General features: G+C 40.1%; 1 protein-coding gene across 2 annotated transcripts in view; it reads left to right on the top strand.

Moving 5' to 3' along the window:
- CASS4 (Cas scaffold protein family member 4) overlaps window positions 1-23,457 on the top strand; it is a 45,556-nt gene that overhangs the window by 15,050 nt on the left and 7,049 nt on the right. Inside the window, exons 2-4 of one of the 2 annotated variants that reach the window (XM_070748793.1) lie at window positions 12,680-13,105; window positions 19,330-19,443; window positions 22,794-22,943. In XM_070748793.1, the coding sequence (XP_070604894.1) occupies window positions 12,977-13,105; window positions 19,330-19,443; window positions 22,794-22,943 (393 nt within the window). In that variant the 5' untranslated portion in view covers window positions 12,680-12,976. The remainder of the gene's footprint in view (window positions 1-12,679; window positions 13,106-19,329; window positions 19,444-22,793; window positions 22,944-23,457) is intronic. The other variant, XM_070748794.1, reaches the window with a different exon arrangement.

Genomic DNA, 23,457 nt, shown 5'->3' with positions numbered 1-23,457 from the left:
TATTTTATTTGTACAAATTACCACCCTATAATTGTTTGACAAATAAATAAATAAATAACTTGATGCCTATACGTTAACTATCAGCAAGTGTAAAAAATAGTTAACTGGCAAAAAGAAGGGCAAAAGTGGGCAAAAAAAGAGTAGAGATAAGTTCCTGTACAAAGAGGAAATGAACTCTGGGATTGCTGGTGCTTTCTGAGGTTGGTGGTTTTTCTTGCAGAACTCTCATTACCAAACTAGGTAACGCCATCAGTGTACCGTACAACCCTGAATGCAAATATTCTCTTCTAAGAGATGAACCACAGGCAAGAATCTACCTTATTTACACTGTCCGCATGTCAAAAACCACAGAGTTTCTCATAGCCACTGGAAACCATATTGCATTTTCTAGAATTGCATGGTGGAATGAATGTATGATGAATGGAAAGTATGTTGGTGGACTGAATATGACTGTTTTTAGATTAAACTGGGGTTTTTAGAGTGTTTGTTTTAGTTTTATTGGATTTCAGAACTGTATTTTTCATATGCTGTAAGTTGCCCCGAGTCCTTGGACAGGGGTGGGATAAAAATCCAATAAATAAATAAAAAATAAATACATTTGGATACTACATCTCGAACTCTTTTATGCATACTATACAACATTACAGTAGTTCTTGATTTATAACCACTCACTTAGTTACTGTTTGAAATTACAGTCCACAAATTTTTGTGGCAGCATCCCCGTGGTTACATGATCAAAATTTGGGCACTTGGCAAATAGCATGCAGTGCTCTGGCTATGTGTGATTTTTTTTATTTTTTTATTTATTTATTTATTTATTTATTTATTTATTTATTTATTTATTTATTTACTTACTTACTTACTTACTTACTTACTTACTTACTTACTTACTTACTTACTTATTTATTTATTAATTAATTAATTAGAGTTGGAAGGGACCTTGTAGGTCATCCACTCCAACTCCCACCTGCCTCTCTCTCAAGAAGGAATCCCTACATTATTTCGGACAAATGGTAGTCCTATCTCCCCTTGAAAGTCTTAAGTGTTGGAGCGCTCACAACCTCCTCAGGGAAGCTGTTCCACTGGTTGATTGCAATGGCTGTCAGATAGTTCCTCCATATTTCCAGGTTGAATTGGTCCTTGGTCAGCTTCCATCTGTTATTCCTTGTCTGGCCTTCTGGTGCCTTGGAAAACAGCCTGACCTCCTCCTCTCTGTGGCAGCCCCTCAAGTATTAGAAAACTGCTATCATGTCTCCCCTGGTCCTTCACTTTGCTAGAATTGCCACGCCCAGTTCCTGCAACCTCTTTTTGTATGTTTTAGTGTCCAGTCCCCTTATCATCTTGGTTGCTCTCTTCTGCACTTTCTCTAGAGCAGTGTTTTTCAACCGGTGTGCCGCGAGACATGGTCAGGTGTGCCGCGAGGCGGCTCCTGCAAGTGGGAGCTCCAGGGCTGAGGCTTCCACTTGTGGCTGTCCCCGCCCGCCCGATCCGTCCTTCTCTTCGGCTTTCTTTGGGCGCGGCTCCTCCTACAGCGGTGGCTGCAGCGGCGCTGGTGATCCGGCTGCTAGCCGCTCTGAGCGCTGTGGGAATGCCCACCCCTTTCACAGTCCCGTCCCGGGCTGTCAGTAAAAGGGGTGCTTCCCATCTCCCTGCCAGCTTGCTCGGAACATTCAAACTAAGGAAAACCTTTGCCGGCCTCCACAGAGAAGAAAAGAAGAGAGAGAACGAGAGAGAGAGAGCAACACAGAGAGAGAGAGAGAGAAAGAACAAGAGAGAGAAAGCATGAGAGAGAAAGAACAAGAGAGAGAGAAAGAAAATAAGAGAGAGAACAAGAGAGAGAAAGAAAATAAGAGAGAATGAGAGAGCAACAGAGAGAGAGAGAGAGAACAAGAGAGAGAAATAAAAAATAAGAGAGAGAACGAGGGAGAGAGCAATAGAGAGAGAGAAAGAACAAGAGAGAGAAAGCATGAGAGAGAGAGAGAACAAGAGAGAGAGAGAAAGAAAATAAGAGAGAGAACGAGAGAGAGAGAGAGAGAGAGAAGGAAAGCAAGAGAGAAAAAGAGATAGCAAGAGAGAGAGAAAGCAAGAGAGACAGATAGGGAGAGGAAAGGAGAGCGAGAGAAATAAGAACAAAAAGGGGAGAAAAAAGGAGAAATGAGAAAATGATTGAGGCAGAGAATGAGAGGAGAGAGAAACAAGAGAGAGAGAGAGAGGTGATTCTTGAAGCATATGGTAAAAAGCACCCAAATAATAAGAAAACCCCCCCCAGCCCACACCTGTTTTTGAAAAGAATAAAAGAGGGGGGAAAAACCAGCCCTCAATTGGTTTTGGAAATGGTTCGAATGTGTATACACACACACATAAGGGGGGGGGGGAGAGAGACAGGGATGGAAAAAGAGGAGAAGTGAGAGGGAGAAGGAATGAGGGGAAAAGGGAGGAAGAGAGAGAAATGAGAAACATGAGAGAGAAAAGGGGGAAAGACAGGAGAAGTACCCAGAAATGAGACAGTGGTATAAATTTGAGGAGGGATGATTGATGATTGACTGTATTTATAAGGGGATGTTACATGGGATTGTATATATGAGGGGGTTATGTATGTATGTATGTATGTATTTATTAGATTTGTGTCATTTTGGTTGGTGGTGTGCCCCAGGATTTTGTAAATGTAAAAAATGTGCCGCGGCTCAAAAAAGGTTGAAAATCACTGCTCTAGAGTTTCAATATCTTTTTTGTAGCATGGCGACCATCATTTGTGACCTTCCCAGCTAGTTTCCCCCAAGCAACTTCCTACTTTATGAGTCAATGATCTTCCTGATTTTTCATTAAGTAACTTATTAGAACACCCACTTAGCAACACTCTCACTTCCTCTTGCAATGATCAAATTTTGGTTTGAACTTGTTATTTTAGGATCCTCATCTCCAATTCTCATGAAATTCAATTTGAAGCCCTGCTTCTCTAAGTCAAGATGCCTTTGCTAGACATTTTTTTCCCAGTCCTTTTATCACCAAGACTTATAAAAAGCGGATAGTGGTGTAAGAACTCAAACCCTTTTATGAATTCTACTTTCCACCCATCCTTTTCCCCCATAAATTGAAAGGGTGGGTAAAAGCTTGAGGTCCCCAATTCTTGAACTTCCTTCCTCAATCTTCAAAGCCTATGATGATTATGGATGTAATGGCTCTTGACAATATTATTTATTTATTTATTAGATTTGTATGCCGCCCCTCTCCGCAGACTCGGGGCAGCTAACAACAATAAAAAGACAACGTAAGCAAATCTAATATTAAAAAATCTAAAAACCCCAATTTAAGAGATCAGTCATACATACAGTCATAGCATACATAAATTTTATAAGCCTAGGGGAAGGGAATATTTCAATTCCCCCATGCCTGACGACAGAGGTGGGTTTTTAAGAGCTTATGAAAGGCAAGGAGGGTGGGGGCAACTCTGATATCTGGGGGGAGTTGGTTCAATAGGGTTGGGGCCGCCACAGAGAAGGCTCTTCCCCTGGGTCCCGCCAAATGACATTGTTCAGTTGACGGGACCCGGAGAAGGCCAACTCTGTGGGACCTAACTGGTCGCTGAGATTCGTGCGGCAGAAGGCGGTCCTGGAGATACTCTGGTCCGATGCCATGAAGGGCTTTATAGGTCATAACCAACACTTTGAATTGTGACTGGAAACTGATCGGCAAGCAGTGCAGACTGCGGAGTGTTGGAGTAACATGGGCATATTTAGGAAAGCCCATGATAGCTCTCACAGCTGCATTCTGCACGATCTGGAGTTTCCGAACACTTTTCAAAGGTAGCCCCATGTAGAGAGTGTTACAGTAGTCGAGCCCATTTAGTTGCCCAAGTATGTTATTCATAGGGTTTCCCCCCCCCATCTATCAACCTCTGCAGCTCTTTATGTTTATGTCTTAATAAAGTGACCCTTTTACCCAGCTCATGTGTCCGTGTGTCATTTGGTGTCAGTCGCAAATGGTTATCCAATATCTTCTTAAAAACTTCCAGTGCTGGAGCATTTACAACTTCTGGAGGCAAGCTGTTCCATTGATCAATTGTTCTAACTATCAGGAAACTTCTACTTTGTTCTAGGTTGTTTCTCTCTTTGATTAGTGATCAGTCCTAGAAGTTTCTTTCACATTTTAAATCAGTAATTGTGGCAAACCAGCATATTTCACTAGCCAATGATTTTGGTTAGTACATGTTCATATTTGATTTGAAAGCAGGTACTCATATTGTTAAGTAAAAAACATCAGAAGCCAAAAATGGGAATTGAACTTAAATCATCTCCATGGTAACTCAAAAAGATGAGTATTTATTATTATTTGTTTGTTTGTTTATTTGTTTATTTATTTATTTATTTAGTTAGTTAGTTAGTTAGTCCAATACATAAAACACATTGAATAGAAAGATATCCAATAATATAGGTAAAGAAAAGAATAGAAGAAAAGATATAAAAGTATAGGTGAACATATTTGAAAGGAAGAAAAGATAAATGAGATAAGGAGAGACAATTGGACATGGGACGGAAGGCACACTGGTGCACTTATGCATGCCCCTTACTGACCTTTAAGGAACCTGGAGAGGTCAATCGTGGACAGTCTAAGGGAAAAATGTTGAGGGTTAGGGGTTGACACTACTGAGTCAGGTAATGAGTTCCACGCTTCAACAACTCAGTTCCTGAAGTCATATTTTTTACAATCAAGTTTGGAGCGGTTAATATTAAGTTTGAATCTGTTGCGTGCTCTTGTGTTGTTGCGGTTGAAGCTGAAGTAGTCATTGACAGGTAGAACGTTGCAGCATATGATCTTGTGGGCAATACTTAGATCGTGTTTTAGGCGACGTAGTTCTAAGCTTTCTAGACCTAGGATGGATAGTCTGCTTTCGTAGGGTATTCTGTTTAGATTGAGACGTCAATCCTAGGTTTATAGTTATGCCGATCAAGGTTTCATTGTTATGAACTGCAGAATGAACTCCTTCCATTCCACATGCAGTTCCCAAAGAGCTGTGATTCCTTCAGCCATGAGCTGCCACAGTAGATCCCAAATTAAAAAGCCTTGCCTTTGCTGCTTGTGCCAAAATCTTCCACTATGTTATTGTAGATTTCATCGCCAATTGGAAATAAAAACAGCTCATTCGTTGGCCCAGTTTGAAGCCAAGAGCAAGATGACCATCTTCCTCTCTTTATTGTTGATAGAAGCCAGTCGGGCTGATAATTAAATCTTATTTAATCCCAACAAAACCTGAGAGCAGCTGATTGGCTTAAGGGATTCTTCCATCAGCATCTGCTGTCTATGGTAGCCTCATCATTTGGCCAGTGTGGACTAAATAAAATCTGTAGGTAGCAGATCTGAAATTCTCTCCCAAATTTGTTGAGAGGAAAAGGTTGACTGGAAGCTTTCTTTGAATTTCTCCAGGGGAAGGACACTTTATTTATTATTTTATTTATTTATTTGTTTTGTCCAATACACAATGAGGGTTTTAGTGGGTATATATCTATATACACATAGTAAAATACATGATGAAGGTTGTACAGGAGATACTCATAGTAAAATATATCTAAGAAATAATAGAAAAGAAGATATAGTAATAGAACATATCAATGAAACAATAGAAGAAGAGATATAGGAATAGAAGAAAGGTATAGGAGATATAGGAGAGCAATAGGACAGGGGACGGAAGGCACTCTAGTGCACTTGTACTCACCCCTTACTGACCTCTTAGGAATCTGGATAGGTCAACCGTAGATAATCTAAGTGTAAAGTGTTGGGAGTTTGGGGATGACACTATGGAGTCCGGTAATGAGTTCCACGCTTCGACAACTCGGTTACTGAAGTCATATTTTTTACAGTCAAGTTTGGAGCGGTTAATATTAAGTTTAAATCTATTGTGTGCTCTTGTGTTGTGGTTGAAGCTGAAGTAGTCGCCGACAGGCAGGACGTTGCAGCATATGATCTTGTGGGCAATACTTAGATCTTGTTTAAGGCATCTTAGTTCTAAACTTTCTAGGCCCAGGACTGAAAGTCTAGTCTCATAGAGTATTCTATTTCGAGTGGAGGAGTGAAGGGCTTTTCTGGTGAAGTATCTTTGGACATTTTCAAGGGTGTTGATGTCTGAGATGCGATATGGGTTCCAAACAGATGAGCTGTATTCGAGGATAGGTCTGGCAAAAGTTTTGTAAACTCTGGTAAGTAGTGTGAGATTGCCAGAGGAGAAGCTAAGTAGGATTAGGTTTACAACTCTTGAAGCCTTCTTGGCTATATTGTTGCAGAGGGCTTTGGCACTTAAATCTTTTGTTATTAGTATACCAAGGTCTTTAACCGAGTGGGGATTATCTGTGATAATTTGATTATTCCAACTATTTCTCAAGGGTGACATTCTAGCCCTACAATAGCTACAATAGCTCGCCAAGATTGCAAGATGTCTCTAGCAGAAAACAAACTTAGCTGGTTGGTTTTCTGTAATCCTTCCATTGCTGAAGTTCTGAGTCATTCAGTTAGGAAGCCTGGAACTATCCTCTTTATCTGAAAAGCAAATGTATTCCTTCAAAATAAAAGACATGAAATTGACTAAGCCATCAAGTCATTGTTGATGCCTAAATGTAAATTTTCTCCATGACAACCAGATATGAGACATAAAAATATAGTCTCTTCTAGGAAGAACCCAAGGAAATATTACCTCTAATTCAATTGTTATATACCAAATGTCAGAGGTGGGGTGCTGTTCACCTCCTACACAAATCTTTTTTTTTCTGTTCCATATTTGCTGTTGTTCTAAAGCCATCTTTTTTTGAGTGTGTGTGTGGGGGGGAATCCCATAAGAGGAGCAACTTCCTGATTTCTTCAGTTTAAAATTTAAGAAAAGTAGGAAAAGCTGGTGAAAAGCAAGAGAAAACAGTGAAAACAAGGGCTCTTTGACAAGTCTTCAGAGAGGGGCAGCATACAAATCTAATAAATTATTATTATTATTATTATTATTATTATCATCATCATCATCATCATTATTATTATTATTATTATTATTATTATTATTATTATTATGTCAGTACAACACAGCAAACAAGATCACTATGCTGGATTTCATATTTTATCACTAATCGGGCGCTTCCCAAGCACCTAGGACTGCGTGATGTAGCGGCGAATTATGTTTGCCGATCCCAGCAAAGCAGCCTTTTGCAATTGACAGATGGAGATTTTGTCAATTCTGATGGTTTTCAAATGTCCGCTGAGATCCTTTGGTACTGCGCCCAGCGTGCCAAGTACCACTGGGACCACTTTCATGGGCTTATGCCAGAGTCGTTGCAGCTCGATTTTTAGATTTTCGTATTTCACTAACTTCTCTAGCTGCTTCTCCTCAATTCTGCTGTCTCCTGGGATTGCGATGTCGATGATCCATACTTTCTTTTTCTCCACGATCACAATGTCTGGTGTGTTATGCTTCAGAATTCGGTCAGTCTGAAGTCGGAAGCCCCGCAGTAGTTTTGCTTGCTCATTTTCGACCACTTGTTTGGGCTTATGATCCCACCAGTTCTTTGCCACTGGTAAATGGTAGTTCCAGCACAAGTTCCAGTGGATCATCTGTGCCACAGCATCATGTCTATGCTTGTAGTCAGTCTGTGCGATCTTTTTGCAGCAGCTGAGTATGTGATCGATTGTTTCATCTGTTTCTTTACAGAGTCTGCACTTTGGATCATCTGTTGATTTTTCAATTATTATTGTATTACTATTACTATTACTATTACTATTATTATTATTATTATTATTATTATTATTATTATTATTATTATTATTATTAACTGAAGTAACTAAGTAAGGGTTGTATCACCAGCACTGTACCAATCCCAATTTTTTTTGCAACATGATAAAATATTATTTTACTGAAAGAGTAGTAGATCCTTGGAACAAACTTCCAGCAGACGTAGTAGATAAATCCACAGTAACTGAATTTAAACATGCCTGGGATAAACATATATCCATCCTAAGATAAAATACAGAAAATAGTATAAGGGCAGACTAGATGGATCATGAGGTCTTTTTCTGCCGTCAGTCTTCTATGTTTCTATGTTTCTAGTTGTAACCTTGCACACCACCTTAGAGTTGTCACATAAAGAAATGAAAAATTCCTATTTATTGGTAAGACTTGATAGCCCAGTGGAAAATGATACAAAGGCTGACTTGTTCACGCATTGGTATATTTTAATACTAAGTTTAGTACCTAATAAAGGTTATGTGTTGATAGTAATTTCCCATTACTCATTTCTCACATTCTGTATATGGTTCAGGAATTTTATCTCTAACAAAATTCTATATCTCACAGCTTAAGCTTTTTTTCCCCTTTGTGGGAATTAGATAGGTATCAATTTTGGCGGTTGTCACTTTGGTTTCACATACGTTAGATAACAATATCTCCATTTCCTGTGTTTCTTCTATTGCCATAGTAACTTTTATTTTGAATTGGCACAGTCTTTTCAAAAGGTCTCACATAACAGAAAGACGTGGCATTTATGGGCAATGTAGAAACCAACCAAGAAATATTTCCTCACCTATGCATTTAGCTAGAGAATGCTAAGTCAAAAGAACTGCTTCTACAAATTGGTATTGTGCATGTAACAGGATTTGGGAAGCCACAAAGGCTTTGAAAACATGTTGTTTTAGAGCATCTCTTATGAAATTATATTTAAACATTTATGTATGGGATAATGTAAATGTAAGGATTTCTGCAGATATCGCCTATTCGTTTGTATGTGTGATTATATTTATTTATTTATTTATTTATTTATTTATTTATTTAGTTAGTTAGTTAGTTAGTTAGTTAGTTAGTTAGTTAGTTAGTTAGTTAGTTAGTCCAATACACAATGAGGGTTTTAGTGGGTATATATCTATATACACATAGTAAAATACATGATGAAGGTTATAGAGGAGATACTCATAGTAAACTATATCTAAGAAATAATAGAAAAGAAGGTATAGTAATAGAACATATCAATGAAAGAATAGAAGAAGAGATATAGGAATAGAAGAAAGGTGTAGGAGATATAGGAGAGCAATAGGACAGGGGACGGAAGGCACTCTAGTGCACTTGTACTCGCCCCTTACTGACCTCTTAGGAATCTGGATAGGTCAACCGTAGATAATCTAAGGGTAAAGTGTTGGGGGTTTGGGGATGACACTATGGAGTCCGGTAATGAGTTCCACGCTTTGACAACTCGGTTACTGAAGTCATATTTTTTACAGTCAAGTTTGGAGCGGTTCATATTAAGTTTAAATCTGTTGTGTGCTCTTGTGTTGTTGTGGTTGAATTTGCATCTCCGTATACTTGGAAGTTACCTCTTAAAAATAGGAGTAGAAAACACAACTGATCAGGCCTCTTACAGTCTCAGACTGAACTACATAGGCTTCAGTCAGGTCCTCCATTCTGGAGGGAAAATATTGACTGTTGATAGACTGTCTGGGAACTCCCGATAAAAGGGCTCTGATGACAGAGCTTTTGATGAATTGTAAATATTTATTTATTTTTATTTATTTATTGAATTTGTATGCCACCTCTCTCCGCAGACTCGGGGCGGCTCACAGCAATAGCAATACAATGTAAGACAAATCCAATATTTAAATTACTTTAAAAAACACCACAAATTAAAACCAATCATACACACTAGCGTACCATGCATAAATTTTATAAGCCTAGAGGGAAGGAACATGTCAATTCCCCCATGCCTGACGACAGAGGTGGATTTTAAGGAGCTTACGAAAGGCTAGGAGGGTGGGGGCAACTCTGATATCTGGGGGGAGTTGGTTCCAGAGGGCCGGGGCCACCACAGATAAGGCTCTTCCCTCAGGTCCCGCCAAGCGACATTGTTTAGTTGACGGGATCAATGTCCCCTCTAATTTTTTTCTGGTGTGGGCGGAAAAGTATAGTGTCTGAGTGGTAGTCCCTTTGGGACTGGGCAGCATAGAACTCTAAATAAATGAATGAATGAATGAATAAACAAATAAATAATCTCTCATCTCTCTTTCCTTCCTCTCCCTCCCTTTCTCTCTTTCCTTTCTCTCCCTCTTTCTATCCTTTCTATCTCTCACTCTTTCTTTTTCTCCCTCCTTCATATTTTCTTTCTCTCCCCCTTCCTCCCTCTTTCCTTTCTCCCCCTCCCTTTCTCTTCCTTTTTCTCTATCCTTTCTACCTCTTACTCTTTCTTTCTCTCCCTCCTTCAATCAATTGTCTCTCCCTCACTTTCTCTCTCTTTCCTTTCTCTCCCTCCCTCCCTGTGCCTGCCCTGCACCACCCAACAGGGACGGACAGCCCCCGATCGTTGGTTCGTCACGCCCCCCCCCACACGGAGGGAGATCGGGCTGCGAGGGCAGTGGATCTGCGTCCCCAGCCACCAGAGGGAGATCGGGCTGGCAGGGGCAGTGAATCCACCTCCCCAGCCGGACGGAGGGAGATCGGGCTGGCGAGGGCGTTGGATCCGCGTCCCCAGCCACCGGAGGGAGATCGGGCTGGTGGGGGCGGCGAATCCACCTCCCCAGCCGGGCGGAGGGAAATCGGGCGGGCGGGCGGGGGGCAGTGGCGAGTAGCCAGGGGCGCTAGGGGGCTGGAGGCGCGTGGGGGATGGGGTGGCCGCGGCTCCCTGCGCGCCCCTGGAAAAGGGTGCATGGGCGGGCATTTTGGGGTGCGTTGGCGCAGGCGTGCACAGCCTACAGGGAACGGTGGACGGGATCCAGAGAAGACCCACTCTGTGGGACATAACTGGTCGCTGGGATTCATGCAGCAGAAGGCCGTCCCTGAGATAATGTGGTCCGGTGCCATGAAGGGCTTTATAGGTCATAACCAACACTTTGAATTGTGACCGGAAACTGATCGGCAACCAATGCAGACTGCGGAGTGTTGGTGTAACATGGACATATTTGGGGAAGTCCATGATTGCTCTTGCAGCTGCATTCTGCACAAACTGAAGTTTCCGAACACTTTTCAAAGGTAGCCCCATGTAGAGAGCGTTACAGTAGTCCAGCCTCGAGGTGATGAGGGCATGAGTGACTGTGAGCAGTGACTCCCAATCTAAATAGGGCCGCAACTGGTGCATCAGGCGAACCAGGGCAAACGCCCCCCTCTCCACAGCTGAAAGGTGTTTCTCTAATGTGAGCTGTGGATCAAGGAGGGTGCCCAAGTTGCGGACCCTCTCTGAGGGGGTCAATGATTCTCCCCCCAGGGTAATGGATGGACAGATGGAATTTTCCTTGGGAGGCAAGACCCACAGCCACTCCGTCTTGTCTGGGTTGAGTTTGAGTTTGTTGCCAAATAAAGTACTGTTGTTTTGAAGCCACTTCTGTCCGCCTCTTCCATTGGCCCTATTTAACACAGGCGACTAAGGATGGGATTAGAAGGTAGATAGGCCAGAAAAGAGCTGACAACCTCCCAATCCAGCCCAGGGCAGTACGTCTTTAACAAATGGCCTTTCTAAGGTGCCAACTCAGCTGAGATGATGACACCCCCACTTCAACCTATCATGGGAGCATTGGAACACCTACATGCAGGGGTGACAGGGGTGGGCTACTGCCCAGACCGGGGGGGGGGGGGTGATTCACAGTGGGGTACCGAAAAGGGAGCTCCACCCCACTGGAAAATGTTGAAAGAAAATGCACAAGCCACACCCACAGTGTGGTAGTAAAACTTTTGGTAGCCCTTCACTGAGGGGTGGGCTACTGGCCAGAGAGGGGGGACACGCAGTGGGGTAGCGAAAACGGAGCTCCACCCCAGATCACCCAATTTGCACTGAAAGATGTTGAAAGAAAATGCAGGGCATCCTGCATAAGCCATGCCCACAGTAAGATGGTACAAATTTTGGTAGCCCTTCACTCCCTACCTGACTTGCTTTGAATGCTTCATGGAGGCAAACGACCTCCTTGAACTATTGGACAACTGCAAATGAGTGCTCTTCCTGAGCTAGCACAGCACAGACAGGGGTGGAACACAGTGGGGGTAGTATGTTTATGCACTATTTATTGAATACTTAATATATTTTTTTATTGTCCATCCTTCTCTAGTACTTAAGTATGATCCTTAATTACTTTGAAAATAGGAAATAATTAAATAATATGTTTTACCCATAAACACTTTAATCATTTTAATCATTAACTAGAACTGAACATTTATAGCAATTAAATAAAATTGAGCTACTTGCCTAATCAGTTATCATACTGAACCTTGTGGGTTCAGTATAAAACCTTAAAATGTTACTGTGCTCCTCAACAAATAATGCTGTCAATCATCCGTCCTTTTCGTGGCTATTCAAGTAATGTGACTTAATCAACTGAAAAAGAGCCCAAGCACCTATTTGAAAACTTCTCTTGGTCGGTAAGTCATTCCCTTCCAGTCACATGACCTTTAAGCCACCCCCGGTCTCATGATTGTCAAATCACTCCCACCTAGTCACATGGCCGACAAGCCACTCCTACCCAGTCACATGACCATCACACCACACCCACAAAATAAGCGCTCACCTTGTGGCAGTAAAAATTTTGGCAGCCCATCACTGGCTGTTTGATTACATTTTAAGTGAATAATGGGACACAGAGGACTTCCAGAACAATATGGATTTAAACCCTCTCTTGTGACTTAAATACAAATTTAGTAATTATGAAAAGAAGCAGTTTCCCTTACATTTCATTTGTTTTTCTTCAGAATACCTTGGCCAAGGCTTTATACGACAACAAAGCTGAGTGTCCAGATGAGCTGGCTTTTCGCAAAGGAGACATCCTTATAGTTCTTGAACAGAACCTCCTTGGGAGTGAAGGCTGGTGGAAATGTTCCCTCCATGGGAAGCAAGGCTTGGTACCAGCCAATCGCCTGAAGCTTCTTACTTTGTCGCAAGTTCCTTCCATTGAACCAGATTTCCAAGGACTGCCAACCAACTCTTGGACTACCTCCCAGGTCCCTTCAGTACATGGCACTACTGCCCCATTATCAGTCTATGAAAAAATGGATGGTTGGATTCACCCGTCTTCATCTCCATCTTCTACTTTATTGCTGCCAACACAAGAAGGGTACCAAGGACCAGCTCTGGCTGCCAAGCTGCTCAGTGAAAAGACTGAGACTTCATCAAATCAGGTAAAAGAGCTTACTACTTGTCAAATGAAAAAAAAATGTAAGAAAGGTAAGAAAAAATGGATTAAATGTTCCTTTTAGATCAACTGTCCAGCTGTTTCACTTTTGTTTGTAGGCATATACAAAGACGCGCAGATTTATTTCTGTCTGCTTGGATTAAAAATATTTAATTTTGACTCTCACTGTCCATGACATTTGGAGGCTATAGAACCTAGATATTGCAGTTGTTAGAGTGTAGTACTGCAAGCTACTTCTGCTGATCAGCGGCTGCCAGCAGTTTGGCAGATCGAATCTCAGTAGGCTCAAGGTTGACTCAGCCTTCCATCCTTCCAAGGTCAGTAAAATGAGGACCCAGATTGTTGGGGGCAATATGCTGACTGTCTGTAAACCGCTTAGAGCAGTGATTTTCAACGTTTTTTGAGCTGTGGCACATTTTTTACATTTACAAAATGCTGGGGCACACCACCAACCAAAATGACACAAAATGACACTCTAACACAGTACATATTATACATATAGTTATTGTGATGCATTGCATATCACCCTCTGCAGGGGCTTCTTATAAAAAGAAAAAGGTAAATATTTACAGTATATACACCATCAAGATAAACATAACCAGCTGAAGCTGAGGCTTCATCTAGTGGTGTCAACATTTACCTCCAGTCCTGACCAGGATTAGAAATTGGGACCATGGGGAGGAGTAGCAGTTTCAACTATTTGCCACGGCCACACAATGAAAAGTGTGTGGCAGCCTGAGCAGGGACCTTCCTGGGTGTGGATGAGAGGCAGCCTGCTATTGGTTCATCTCTAGTGGTCGGGATGAATCCTAGAAGGTGATTGGTCAGTGAGCGTTCCCTGTACCTTCACTCTTCCTGTCGCTGATAGCTGGAGGGATTGTGAGGGGGATGTTTATGTTCGGATGGAGGCGGCTAGCGATGGGCCGGATAAATGGCCTCCACGGGCCGTATCCAACACATGGGCCGTAGTTTGGGGACCCATGTTTAATTTCTCACCTGACCATGTCTCACAGCACACTAGTTGAAAAACACTGTCTTAGAGAGAGAGCTATAAAACAGCGTAGAGAGAGCTATGAAGCACTGTGAAGTGGTATTTTATTTTATTTTTATTTATTTATTTATTTGTCAAACAAGTATAGTATTATAGTACATATTAACATAACATAACATAAGTAGAACGTAGTAATAGAAAGGATAATAAGACAGTGGGACAGGGACATTAGGCACATAAGTGCACTTATGCACGCCCCTTATGCACGCCTCTATATAAGTCTAAGTGCTACAAAGAGGTTGTGATCCCACATATCCACAAGACACCGATTTGAAAAAGGCTGTGTTAGATATATAAAGAATGTTCTTATACACGGAAATTGCAGTCCAGTGATAGACCACTTCAGAATTTCCAATGGATCATTGATTCTTAATTTTGAACCATTTTACATAGAATTGGGGGGCAGTTCCCCCCCCCAAATAATAGTTGAATCAATTGTAAAAATTAATAAAATGTTGAGTGAATAAAATTAGATAGAATATATAATAAAAACATAATTATTAATATAAATTTAAATATGCATTTCAATGTAAATTTAGTTAATTAAAGCTGATATAAATAGAACACAATCTATTTCTGTTACTGGTGTAACATTTGCTGTACCATTCAGTAAAAATTATAGTCAACAAGTTTGGAACACAGTTCCAACCTGGAAATCTTCTAGGTATCAACCAAATACCATCTTAAGATGTACAATGTTCTGATTATTATTTCTTTTATTCATTAAACTTTGAAACTCAGTCAATGGAACATTTAAAGATGTGTCATAAATGCCATTGACTGGTGCTAAAGGTTGTTACAGGTTGCTGCCAGCATCCTAGATTATTATGATTATTATGATGATTATGATGATTATGATGATTATGATTATGATGATGATTATGATGATGATGATTATGATTATGATTATGATTATGATGATTATGATGATTATGATTATGATTATGATTATGATTATGATTATGATTATGATTATGATTATGATTATTATTATTATTATTATTATTATTATTATTATTAGTAGTAGTAGTAGTAGTAGTAGTAGTAGTAGTAATATACTACACATCTTGCCTTCAGCCACCCTTGAATGACAATGTCATCAGTTTGGCTTTCAAGAATTCTTTATTTGAATCACTATTGGAAGTATAACAGCTGGCCAGCTGACATTTTTGGTGGGCTAATCTGGTAAGGGGCGAGTACAAGTGCACTAGAGTGCCTTCCGTCCCCTGTCCTATTGCTCTCCTATATCTCCTATACCTTTCTTCTATTCCTATATCTCTTCTTCTATTCTTTCATTGATATGTTCTATTCCTATATCTTCTTTTCTATTCTTTCTTAGATATATTTTACTATGAGTATCTCCTCTATAACCTTCATCATGTATTTTACTATGTGTATATTGATATATACCCACTAAAACCCTCATTGTGTATTGGACAAAATAAATAATTAAATAAATAAAATAAAAATAAGTCCCTGAACTTAAGCACTTGATATGGCTGGTAAAATATGGTAATTAAAACTAGCTTTACTAGTTCTGTGAGAGAAGTTATAAACACCCCCACCCCCACCACCAAGCTTTCAAACGTTAATCCTTGAACGTAAAGTTTTCTCAAGCTGCATCTGGTTTGTGACTGTTGTTTCCACAGAGAACAAATGTCCTGTGGCAATTCTTCACCACAACACATATGCTTCAAGAACACATGTGATGAAATGCCAGCTAGTTCAGGAATAGAAATAGAGTCGTAGGCTAGACTCACACAGCATCAGCTGTTGCTGACAACCGGTTAGACTGCTATCCATCCCTTTTAGAGTCTAATATGACATTTGGCATATTTTATTTATTTATTTATTTAGTCCAATACATAATACACATCGAAGAGAATAGATATGTAGTAATATAACTAAAGAAAGGAATAGAAGAAAAGATATAAAAGTATAGGTGAACAAATTTGAAAGGAAGAAAAGATAAATGAGATAAGGAGAGACATTGGACAGGGGACGAAAGGCACACTAGTGCACTTATGTGCACCCCTTACTGACCTCTAAGGAACCTGGAGAGGTCAATTGTGGATAGTCTAAGGGGAAAATGTTGGGGGTTAGGGTTTTTTGTTTTTTGTTTTTTTTTAAATATATTTTTATTGATTTTGTAAATATGGTGACATAAAACAAACATATAAAAGTGCACAGTGCGTGTGCCCATCACCCGACCGACAATAACCATCACCACCACCACCAATTGCTGGGGGTTCAAATATTTACTAGTTTATATATATATATATTTCCTTGGCTCTACTTTGCATTTGTTATTATTGAAAGAGTGATTGGAGTTTATTTTTCACATTTGCGTCACAGATTCTACTCAACATATAACCTTTCACCTTATTCCATCGTGCCATCAGCTTCTCCAGTTTATTTTCATCAAAGTTGTTTAATCTTATTTCCATGATTTCAAAATGAATGTGATCCACCATGTACCAGTACCAGTTCTGTAGTGTCCATTTTATAGACTCTTTCCAACCCAATACCACTACCGCTTGAGCACTTTCCAGTGCTGCAGTTTTTATTTCTCTAAAATCTCTTAGTTCTCTTTGTTTAATTAATATCGCTATTTCTTTTGTAATTCTCCAATTAATATTTAACATTTTATTTATTTCGTTCTGCACTTCCTTCCAAAATTTCTGAATTTCTACACACTCCCAGAACATATGCATGAAAATTCCTTTCTTTTGGCAACCATGCCAACAATTACCTTTCTCTTTCCCCTGGAAGTGTGCAAGTTGTGCTGGTGTATAATACCATTTATGTAAGATTTTTCTTCTCATCTCTTTAACTCTTGTGTTCTTAATCTTATGTATATTTTCTACTATTTCTTTCATTTCACTTTCATCTATTTGTAAATCATTTTGCCGGTGTGTGTGTGTGTGTGAGGGGTTGACACTACTGAGTCAGGTAATGAGTTCCATGCTTCAACAACTCGGTTGCTGAAGTCATATTTTTTACAGTCAAGTTTGGAGTGGTTAATATTAAGTTTGAATCTGAATATGCCTCAATCTTTAGTGTTTCTTCTTTGAAATGTCCTACTAAGCAGCAGATAATTCACAACACAGTTGTTCCATCCTCCCCCTCCAAAAAACCCCTTACATTCTTTATGATTGAACTACTAAATACCTGTAAAATTAACGTCTCTACGTCTGCTGTCTACATGAGGCTACCTTTGAAGAGTGTTCAGAAACTTCAAAATGTCCAAAATGCAGCCGCGTGAACGGTTATGGGCCTTCCAAGGCATACTCATATTTCACCATCATTCTGCGGACTGCATCTGCGGGTCCCATCAACCAGACAATGTCGGTTGGCAGGACCTAGGGGAAGAGCCTTCTCTGTGGGGGCCCCTGCCCTCTGGAATCATCTCCCCCTGGAGATTTGCACAGCCCCCACCCTCCTTGCCTTCCATAAAACTTTAAGACTTATTTATGCCGCCAGGCCTGGGGCCATGAGACCTTCCCCCCTGACCAAGTGTTTTAGTGTTTTTCGCGGAATGAATGGTAATGAATATTTTTAATTATGCTAGAACTTTTAAAGGTTTTTTTCAGTCATATTAATTGGATTCCAGATGTATTGTTATGTTTCTTGATATGTTGTGAGCCGCCCCGAGTCGTCGGAGAGGGGCGGCATACAAATCCAATTAATAAAATAATAATAAAATAATGAAATCAATTCCCCCCAGGGATTCGTGTTGCCCCCACCCTCCTCGCCTTCTGTAAGATTCATTTATGTCACCAAGCTGTATGTTAATAGGTTTTTTTTTAGTTTTTTAAATGCAATTCTTAATTTAATTTTAATTAATCGTATCTCAATGTATACTGTTTTTATATGCTATAAGCCTCCCCGCGTCTTCGGAGAGGGGCGGAATATAAATTTAATTAATAATAATAATAATAATAATCCATTCTTCAGTTCAGTGGTGAAATCCAATTTTTTTTACTACTGGTTCTGTGGACGTGTTTTTTTTTTGTTTGATTATTATGGTTTTATTATCCTCAAAGAATGATGAATTTCAGATCTGCAAGATCTCCCTGCATTCAATTTTAACTTGGAATGTGGCAGAAGGGATACTTAAAATCAAGAAATTTGTATTTGTCTTTGCTTTGCTTTCTTTTCCTTGTAATTAAAAAAAGGTTGGTAAAATGGCTAAAGATACATTTTAACGGATATCTACTTCTTGCTCCAGCTCCTGCCCATCTAACCATTCGAAAGCATTCAAATGCATTTAGATAAATAGATACCCACTTCAATGGGATAATAATGTTCTATAGGCTTCCGTATATAGTCATGTTGGCTACATGTCCACAGAAAATGTCTTTGCACGATGCTAGATCCCTTGGCGGGACTGCAGGGAAGGGCCGTCTAGCAGGACCGCAGGGAAGGGCCTTCTCGGTTGTGGCTCTGGTCCTCTGGAACCAACTACCCCCAGAGATTTGCACCGCCCTTACCCTCCTGGTTTTCTGAAAGGCTTTAAAAACATGACTGTGCCGGCATGTTTTTATATTGGGGTTTTTAACTTTTGTAACTTGTATTCTATTTTATTGTTGTATGGCGTTTTGGGATTTTTAATTTCTGTATCTGTTTTTATTGTTGTATGCCACCCTGGGTCCGTCAGGAGAGGGATGGCTTATAAATCTAAATTAATTAATAAAATAAATTGTAAAAAAAAAAAAAAAATCTTAGGTTTATTCCATTTCCGTGATGGATCAGCCAAATACTTAGCTCAAATGAAGCAGCCTAAAATCTTGGTACCTTTTCACTGGATTGAATTCTATAATCCGCACACCATTCAATAATCACAAAGTACGTTATGCTTCTTTTGTGTGACCTTGGTTTCATCCACCAGCAATTGATAGGTTGGTTTAAAAAAACCACAGGAATTTCATGAGCAAACAACTAATACTTTTGTTAATAATTGTGTGTAGGAAAAGCGCTTGTTTATTAAATGGTTAACAAATACTGATGCAGCATCCACTCCGAGTCTCCGGAGAGGGGCGGCATACAAATCTAATAATAAATAAAAATAAATCAGCTTATGAACAGCAGCTCATTAAATGTTCACAGGTAATATCAATGTCGTTTTGATTTAATCATTTCTTCCTTCTTCTCCATAGCATCTCTTCACTCTTCCGAGAGCTACATGGGCATCAGCTCCGGAGAAAAGAAATGACGTCTATGACATTCCAACATCCCAGCATACTGGATCCCTGTTGACTCAGGTGGGCATGGTAAGTGGACAGTTGAGAATAGTTGCCATCGCTCCTTTATTGGCAAGGTTGTATTAAAGTCACATAGTGTTGGTTATGACCTATAAAGCCCTACATGGCATCGGACCAGATTACCTCCGGGACCGCCTTCTGCCGCATGAATCTCAGTGACTGGTTAGGTCCCACAGAGTTGGCTTTCATCAGGTCCCGTCAACTAGACCACATGATCAGGTGTGCCGTGAAGCTAAGAGAAAGAAAACAAGAGAAAGAGAAAGAGAGAAAGAAAGAGCAAGAGAGAGAAAAAGAAAACAAGAGAAAGAGAAAGAGAGAAAGAAAGAGCAAGAGAGAGAAAAAGAAAACAAGAGAGAAAGCAAGCAAGAGAGAGAAAGAAAGCAAGAAAGCAAGAGAGAAAGAGAACAAGAGAGAAAGAAAGCAAGAGAGAGAGAGAGAGAGAGAGAGGGAGGGAAGATGGGAGAGAGAAAGACATAGAGGGAAGTAGGGAGGGAGAAAGATAACAATAAAGAGGAAAGAAGAGAAAAAGAAAGAGGGATGGAGAGAGAGAGAGAAAAAAAAGAGGGAGAGAGGGGGAGAGAGAAATAGAGCGAAAGGGAGGAAGAGAGAATTTTTTTGTCCAAACTTTTTTTAGCCCCCTCCCCACTCAATGTGCCCCATGGTTTTGTAAATGTAAAAAATGTGCCGCGGCTCAAAAAAGGTTGAAAATCACTGAACTAGACAATGTCGTTTAGCAAGACCTAGGGGAAGAGCCTTCTCTGTGGGGGCTCCGGCCATCTGGAATCAGCTCCCCCCAGAGATTCACACTGCCCCCACCCTCCTTGCCTTCTGTAAAAGTTAAAAAAACTATCTGTGCCGTCAGGCTTGGGGCCATTAGATACTAGCCCCCCAGCCGACATGTGTAGTATGTCTTGCTGTGTGGATGGAAATGAATGATTTTTAATGTCATTAGCGTTTTTAAAGTTATTTTTAGCTATGTTAATTGGATTTTTTTAGATATATACTGTATATTATACATTGTTTTGATATGTTGTGAGCCATCCCTAGTCTTCAGAGAGGGGCAGCATACAAATCCAATAAATAAATAAATATTGGAAAATAAAATGGAGGAAATCTGAAAAATTGGGTAGATCTAGATTTAGATTTATTCTATAACTTGGATGGCGTTCTGCGGGTGTGTTTCAACCGCCAGTAATTACAAGGTAATGAGTCCAGGAAGACACACACCACACGATAAAATGTAAACCCTTGGGGCAGGAGCTGGGCCAGAGCTAACCACAACAGATGGTGATATTTTTTAGTTCAGCATATGAAAAATTTGGAAAATTCCTAACTTGACTCTGCTGGCATCCCCCCTCCCCCTATCTGCTATCTTATACATGTTTGACAAACAAACACATTTCCTAGATTATCTCATGGACCGCCTTCTGCTGCACGAATCCCAGCAACCAGTTAGGTCCCACAGAGTGGGCCTTCTCCGGGTCCCGTCAACTAAACAATGTTGTTTGGCGGGATCCAGGGGAAGAGCCTTCTCTGTGGCGGCCCCGGCCCTTTGGAACCAACTCCCCCCAGAGATTAGAATTGCCCCCACCCTCCTTGCCTTTTGTAAGCTTCTTAAAACCCACCTCTGCTGTCAGGCATGGGATAACTGAGATATTCTTTCCCCCTAGGCCTTACAATTTACGCATGGTATGTTTGTATGTATGTTTGGTTTTATAGTAAGGGTTTTTTTAGTTGTTTAGTATTGGATTGTTACATGCTGTTTTTTATCACTGTTGTTAGTTGCCCCGAGTCTGCGGAGAGGGGCGGCATACAGACAGACAGACAGACAGACAGACAGACAGACAGACAGACAGACAGACAGACAGACAGATAGATAGAATACATAAATAAATAAAAATGAAGTGCCTATTACTTCTGAAGCCAAAGTGTTCCATTGGTTAATTGTCCTCACTGTTAGGCAGTTTCTCCTTAATTCCAGGTTGTTTCTCTCCTTGATTAGTTTCCAATCACTCTTTCTTGTCCTGCCCTGTGAGGTTTTGGAGAAAATTTGATTCCCTCTTCTTTATGGCATTCCTTCAAATACTGAATTACTTCCATCACGTCACCCCTTGTCTTTCTTTTCTCTAGACTGACCATACCCAATTCCTGCAACCCTTCTTCATATGTTTTGAAGATGTCATGAAAACCTATGACATCTTTGATCTCGTTACATTTTTTAAATTTTGTTACACATTTGCACTAATTTTGGACAAGCTTCTTAAAGCTGTGTATTTTGTTTTTAAGAGTTTGAATGTATCTTTTGTAACACTTCATTTACAAAATCTGTTTGAATCTAAATCTTCAAGGTACTGTACATTGTTCGGTTTGTTTTATTTTAAGATATTCTGCCATCTAGTGTTCATATCCTTTCAATGCATTGTGACAGAATCCCTTTTAACTTTAGAATAGAATAGAATAGAATAGAATAGAATTCTTTACTGGCCAAGTGTGATTGGACACACAAGGAATTTGTCTTGGTGGATATTCTCTCAGTGTACATAAAAAGAAAATATAGATTTGTCAAGAAACATGTGGTACAACACTGTAGAATTGTGTGTTCAAATGATGGGTTTTGTAAGTAAAGCTTATAACATTGTATGGTGGTACCTCTACCTACAAACGCCTCTACTTACGAACTTTTCTAGATAAGAACCGGGTGTTCAAGATTTTTTTGCCTCTTCTCAAGAACCATTTTCCACTTACAAACCCGAGCGTCCGAAACTGTAACCGGAAAAGGCAGGGAGAAGCCTCCGTGGGGCCTCTCTAGGAATCTCCTGGGAGGAAACAGGGCTGGAAAAGGTGGGGAGGAGCCTCTTTGAGGCCTCTCTAGGAATCTCCTGGGATGAAACAGGGCCTCCATCCTCCCTGTGGTTTCCCCAACTGCACACATTTATTTGCTTTTACATTGATTCCTATGGGAAAAATTGCTGCTTCTTACAAACTTTTCTACTTAAGAACCTGGTCACGGAACGAATTAAGTTCGTAAGTAGAGGTACCACTGTATATGTATTGAAAGTATTGACTGATGTAATTGTGTATGACTTGGATTGTTCTTGACTAAGCTATTTGCCAAAGCAAATAATATTTATGCACTTAATGTATCTGGTTATCTGAATTACTACTTGTCTCTCTGGGTTATCAGCTGGATATCTACCATCTTGTTTCCTCTGTGCATCCTTGGTAACTCAAGGGTCACTCTGTATATTCCATAACACTTAACAAAATCAAAGAACTCTGTATAAGTTGTTTATCAGCATAAAGGAAACATAAATTAATGGCTAGTGGTAACATTTTTTAATCTTGAACTCTTTCATTAGGATCTTGCCACTCCACCATCTTCTAGAAAGGAATCCATAACATTTCCTTCCATGGAATGGTGCCCAGAAAATGTGCAGCAACTTTATGATATCCCATCAAACTCTGAAAAGCCAAGATCTTGCCCATGGCAAGACTCTGCAGTGGAAGATGTAAGTTTGATCATGCTTAAATAGATAACTTGTTCTGAATCAGAGAGATATGTAAAGCTCTGTTATGCGGACATGATAGCAGTCTACAAGTATACAAGGGGATGTCACAGAGAGGAGGGGATCACTTTATTCTCCAGGGCACCAGAGGGCTGGACGAGGAACAATGGCTGGAAGCTGACCAAGGAGAGATTCAACATGGAGATATGGGGGAACTTCCTGATGGTCAGAGCGATCAACCAATGGAACAACCTACCAGCAGACATTGTGAACTCCAACACTCTGGACATTTTTAAGAGAAGATTGAACTGCCACTTGACTGGTGTGCTATAGGGTTCTGCTTGGGCAGGGGGTTGAACTCGATGGCCTTCATGGTCCCTTTCAACTCTAACAATAAATAAATAAATAAATAAATAAATAAATAAATAAATAAATAAATAAATAAATAAATAAATAAATAAATAAATAAATAAATAAATAAATAAATAAATAAATAAATAAATAAATAAATAAATAA

This window comes from Erythrolamprus reginae, chromosome 3, assembly GCF_031021105.1.
Source record: "Erythrolamprus reginae isolate rEryReg1 chromosome 3, rEryReg1.hap1, whole genome shotgun sequence".
Lineage (NCBI taxonomy): Eukaryota > Metazoa > Chordata > Lepidosauria > Squamata > Dipsadidae > Erythrolamprus > Erythrolamprus reginae.
This window is presented reverse-complemented; position numbering and strand designations above follow the sequence as displayed.